We start from the raw sequence: 6,000 nt of genomic DNA, 5'->3' as shown, positions 1-6,000 counted from the left end.
GATTTTGATATATCTTATTTGGTGACAAATTGACTTGAATGTTTTATTTGAGATTTGCACAAATGTTTTGTTATTTGCACAACTGTCAACCTCAGTGGAAAAGTCTGCCTGTTACTGTCTACATTGTATTAATTACAGTGTATTTTAATTTAATTGTTATGCAGGAAAGGGATATTTGTTTTATTTTATTCAAGAAGCATTTTTATTCTATATATGCAGGCAGTTTATTTTTATTTCATTTGTTTTATACATTTTGATATTGTGCAGACCTCTGGTAATAAAGGTACCTGTGTGACATTTGGCACGAGGTATTGTATTAAAACTGACTGTTTTTTTAAGGGTTTGCCTCAGAAAAAAATGAAGCTAACAGAGATGCTATGCTATAATGCTTTGGGGGAAACCCCAATTATGGCACAGAAAAAATATCGAGATATATATCGAGTATCGCCATTCAGCTAGAAAATATCGAGATATGACTTTTGGTCCATATCGCCCAGCCCTAATTATTATATACGAATATTATAATATTAATATTATATAATAATATAATTATACTTAACATTATACTTATGACATATACGTATCACTTAGCAACCAAACACTGCTGCATTGCATTGTGGAAAGTTTCTGCTTAGCTAGTGTCCATCAATCCATACTAGTAAATTTCTCCAGAATATGGATAGTACACACTATTGAGTACGTACTAATGTTTCAAACACACTAGAAAATGTCACATACTGTTTTCGCTGCTCATTAGGATGGAAGTATGGGATTTCGGACGCAGTCAGTGTCTCTTTGGAATAGAGTCCTTGCATCTTTGTGTCTTCCAGGTGTCTGAGATGATGCGTGCAGCTCGTAGCCCCGCCTCCGTCCCCTCCGTCCCCCCCGGTCCTGGTACCCCGGACCTCAGCCTGACCGGAACCCGGGTCCCCGCGTCCAGGAGGCCCGGCAGCGGCAGTGGCGGGTCGCCGTCCACGGGACCGGGGAGGAGCTTCTCCCGGTCGGTGTCGGTGGCCGGAGACGGCCGCGGAAAACACAACACGCTGGTGAGCAAACTCTAATTCAGGATATCTGTAATTACATTTTGACTATAGGCAGAATGGGAGTTAAAGACATCTCCAATCTGAGATATCTCTAATTTAAATTCATTTCAAGATATCTATAACTTGATTATAGATATCTACAATTAAATTATGACTAAATGTAATTCCAGTTTGAGATATTTACGTCATTTTGACTAGTCAGAATTCCAGTTCATCATCATCCATCCATCCATCCACCCACCTTTTATCCATCATCCATCTATCTACAACTTTGTTCTGACTAGTCAAAACTTAATTTCAGGTATTCTAAAAAGGACAATGTAGATATCTTGAATTGAGGGGAATTAAAGATATCTTGAACTGGAATTATGACTATAGTCAGAATTAAACTGTAGATATCTGAAACTGGAATTACTGCTAGTTGTAATTCAGTTGCAGATATCTGGAACTGAATTGTAGATATCTGTAATTAGAAACCCCGTAGACATGAATGGCAGAATGACGTAGTGAATATCTGAAAGGACAATTGTGACGAGGTCTGCCTTGTAAAAGAGACCCCCGATCTCAACAGTCTTTAACCTGGGTAAATAAAGGCTAAATAAATCAATCAATATGCTGATGATATTCATGTGTTCATCACATCTCGATTCCTAACAAACGTCTCCTCGTCTCCAGGGTGACGGTGGCGTCGGCGGCTCGCGCTCCAGCAAGAACCTGAGGAGATCCAGCAGCAGCACGACGGTGCACCAGCAGGCCGGCAGCACCCTAAGGTGCTCACACATACACATATTGATTACATTATACAGAAATCGTCAAGATCTATTAGTATTATTTACAAAACAAGAGATCTGTTGGACAAAAAAATGTTAGCACATATTGTATTTGTCTCTTCTAAAGCCACACATGCCATATTGTTGGGGATTTGGGGAAATATACAGAAATTATATAGACCCTAGAGTTAAACTCCGGAAAAGAGTTAGAACGTGAACAATTCCTACAGATACAATTGGGCCTTCACACTGTCAGTGCTCGGGCCCTAATAAGAATAATAAATAAAGTTTCTACGGAAGAGTATTAGGGCCATGCAGGAGAAAAAATATTTGAGAGAGTTTTTATTGTGCACTTCGAGAAAAAAGTCAAAATGTCGAGATTAATGTTGATATACAATTTCAAGAAGTCGAAATTTCGTGAATAAAGTCAAAATTTTGTCTTTTTTCTCAACATTTCGACTTTTTTCTCAAAATTTCGCCTTTTTTCTCAACATTTCAACTTTATTAACGAAATTCTGACTTTTTTCTCAACATTTCGACTTTTTTCTCAAAATTTCGACCTTTTTCTCAAAATTTCGCCTTTTTTCTCAAAATTTCGCCTTTTTTCTCGACATTTCAAATTTATTAACGAAATTCTGACTTTTTTCTCAAAATTTCGACTTTTTTCTCAAAATTTCGCCTTTTTTCTCAAAATTTCGCCTTCAACTTTATTAACGAAATTCTGACTTTTTTCTCAACATTTTGACTTTTTTCTCGACATTTCGACTTTGACAACAAATGGGAGCGTCTCCAGTCTGCACTGGAGCTACTGGGAGATATTCCTGGATCTCTGGGAGATATTCCTGGATCTCTGGGAGATATTTCTGGATCTCTGGCAGATATTTCTGGGGGATATTTCTGGATCTCTGGGAGATATTTCTGATGCTACTGGCAGATATCTCTGTGGATCTCCTCCCTTCATCCAGCAGCAGCTGGGGGGGTTCCGACAAAGGCAGCGGTGGCACGATAAAGAGGGAAAGTGGGTTGTCCCGCGACCTTAGGGGTCACGTTACCACTGGGGGCCGGTGAAAGTTTGTAGTCTGGCAGCTGCCACCACCGCGAACATGTCTAAGAGGATACAGAGCTGAGGGGTTTAAATTTATAGATGTTGGGAAACCCCCACCGATGGTTTGTGAAGCACAAACTGCAGGAATGTGCAGCCTGAATAGTTGTCAGATAGCTGTTCCCAGTGCCGGCTGCCCCCCCACCATCCTCCCTCCTCCCACCGGAGACCTCAGACAGGGAGACGCCATCGGCCCTGGAGTCCAAGGTCACCCGGATCAGCGTAGGAAGATTTTACCCTAAAAGAGATTTCAGGGGACGAGGATGAGGAGGAGCTGCCTCTCTTACCCCTCGTTCACACTGAAAGCGTCACGGGCGTCCCGACGCCAGCATCTCGCCGCTTGGTGCATTCACACTGAAAGCATCAGTGCCTGCAGCGGCGGGGCGGTGGGCGTGGTTTCAAGCTGCTGCAGAACTGAAGGGAACAGTGGGAACAGCCTACACATATAACTACACATCTTAATTTTCATATTTCACCATAGATCTCACTTTGGGACGCCTTCTTTATATTTTAGCGTTATTTCCGCGTAGATAAGAGTGAGTTTGATGCTCCTTTAACAAGTTTGGTCCGCGGATCAACATCAACCCAGCGAGCACTTGCGCCCGGTGCCTGATTTATGGTTCCGCGTCACACCAACGCAGAACCTACGGCGTAGGATACGCGGCAACGCACACCGCACCGCGTCCCTACGCCGTCAGCTACGCCGTCGATTTAACGCAGAACCATAATTCAGGCGAAGCTGCAGTCTGTCTGCGCTGATACTGACACACCGGGTCGGAGCGGATTTAGTCATGATGATTAACCTGTGTTTTGTGATTAATAAGCACGGGTTTTAATTATTTTTCGTTGGATCAATGTAGCAAATAAAATCGTTGGGACCATCCAGCTCCTCACCATCAGATATGTGTTTCACGTGATCAGTTCAGGTAAAACGGCAGTCAAACCAGCAAAATGTCACTTTGCTGGATGAAATATATTAATTCCTGATAAAATAAGTGTGTTAGTGACAGCTCTGCTCCTGTATGCATGTGAATGAGTGTACGTTTGTGTGAACATGAAAGTACAATCTGCATTGAGGCTTCTCGCTTCGGGAATCCCGGTGTGTGATTGGACGACGCCTCGGCGTCGCCGCTGCTCATTTGCATAAAGTTCAGATTTTTCAACTTTCAAATTGACGCGCCGCGCCCGCCGCCCGACGCTCCTGCCGCTCCCGCCGGTCCCGCCGCCCCCGCCGCCTCTCGACGCCCGTTTTTCATAGACAATGAATGGCAGCCAGACGCCTATGACTCCCGTGACGCTTTCAGTGTGAACGCAGGGTTAGGCTGCTTTCACACCTGTGGCCCGTTTGTTTTGTTCCGATTAAGGGGCTAAATCGATACAGTTGTTTGGTTTCTCGTTTGTGGAGTTTGTGTTCACAACCGTCTGTAGCGGTTCAAAGATGATAACAAATGCCATGAACCAACTGTTCTCTCATTGGTCAGAAATGAACGTGGAAGGAGTTTCCTCTTCCGTACCCCGGGATAAACAACAAGACTCTTTCACAGAGAGGGAGCAAAGTGCAGACCGCCGCCGGTTTTCCCATTCATTTATGAGCTCGGCGGCGGGCGAGAGGGCGCCTGCCGCGGCGTTTGCGCTGCGCAAACCCTGCCCGAATTGAACATTTTTTATTCCACCATAATATTTTTTTTTTTTTTAATCGATCTTTAGACATATTAATCGATTTTTAGGAATTAATATGAGAATCGATTTAAAATCGGAGAATCGATTTTTTCAACACAGGCCTAATCAAAAGCATATTCCATAACCAGAAAGGAGCAGGAAGAAGAAAATCTTATTATACCTGCCCCTCAAAAAAAAATTGAACAATAATAACAGATTCTGCACAATTACTTAGTTAATATCACAAGAAAAGAAAAACAAAAAAAATCAAAGATAGATTGTCTGTCTTCATACGCTAGGGATGTTCGATTAATCGATTTTAAATCGTAATCGCGATTATGTAATTAGAACGATGTTAAAACATGAAACTCGTAAAATCGATTTTTCACTTCACTTGTCTTGTTTTATTTAATTGAAAATATAACTTACTGTATGTTTGCAAGTGCTGATTTTCAAATTTTTTTTCCCAGAGATAAAACTTTAAATTTTATTAGCTGTGACGACATCTCGGCACGTCCAATAAAGCCGGGCAGACACTGTGCGATTATCGGCTCGTTTTGAGCCGATTTTCCAGTCGTGCGACTTTTTTTTGATCGGGCCAGATTTCGACCCAATCGTTGCTCGTGCCTCGTGCAGTGTACGTGGGGTAACGACGAGAGATTAACACCTCACGACGAGAGATTAACACCTCACGACTAGAGATTAACACCTCACGACGAGAGATTAACACCTCACGACGAGAGATTAACACCTCACGACTAGAGATTAACACCTCACGACTAGAGATTAACACCTCACGACGAGAGATTAACACCTCACGACTAGAGATTAACACCTCATGACGAGAGATTAACACCTCACGACTAGAGATTAACACCTCACGACGAGAGATTAACACCTCACGACTAGAGATTAACACCTCATGACGAGAGATTAACACCTCACGACTAGAGATTAACACCTCATGACTAGAGATTCACACCTCACGACTAGAGATTAACACCTCACGACGAGAGATTAACACCTCACGACGAGAGATTAACACCTCACGACGAGAGATTAACACCTCACGACGAGAGATTAACACCTCACGACTAGAGATTAACACCTCATGACGAGAGATTAACACCTCACGACGAGAGATTAACACCTCACGACTAGAGATTAACACCTCATGACGAGAGATTAACACCTCACGACGAGAGATTAACACCTCACGACTAGAGATTAACACCTCATGACGAGAGGTTAACACCTCATGACGAGAGGTTAACACCTCATGACGAGAGGTTAACACCTCATGACGAGAGGTTAACACCTCATGACGAGAGGTTAACACCTCATGACGAGAGGTTAACACCTCATGACGAGAGGTTAACACCTCACGACTAGAGATTAACACCTCACGACGAGAGATTAACACCTC

General features: G+C 42.8%; 1 protein-coding gene across 1 annotated transcript in view; it reads left to right on the top strand.

Annotated features, from left to right (window-relative positions):
- Positions 1-6,000, top strand: part of cep131 (centrosomal protein 131) — a 47,765-nt gene that overhangs the window by 4,287 nt on the left and 37,478 nt on the right. The window contains exons 2-3 of the mRNA XM_061709075.1: positions 831-1,046; positions 1,719-1,813. Of these exons, the coding sequence (XP_061565059.1) occupies positions 831-1,046; positions 1,719-1,813 (311 nt within the window). The remainder of the gene's footprint in view (positions 1-830; positions 1,047-1,718; positions 1,814-6,000) is intronic.

Source organism: Cololabis saira, chromosome 19 (assembly GCF_033807715.1).
Source record: "Cololabis saira isolate AMF1-May2022 chromosome 19, fColSai1.1, whole genome shotgun sequence".
NCBI classification, from domain to species: Eukaryota; Metazoa; Chordata; class Actinopteri; order Beloniformes; family Belonidae; genus Cololabis; species Cololabis saira.
The sequence above is the reverse complement of the archived record's forward strand: the minus strand, read 5'-3'. Positions and strand labels throughout refer to the sequence as shown.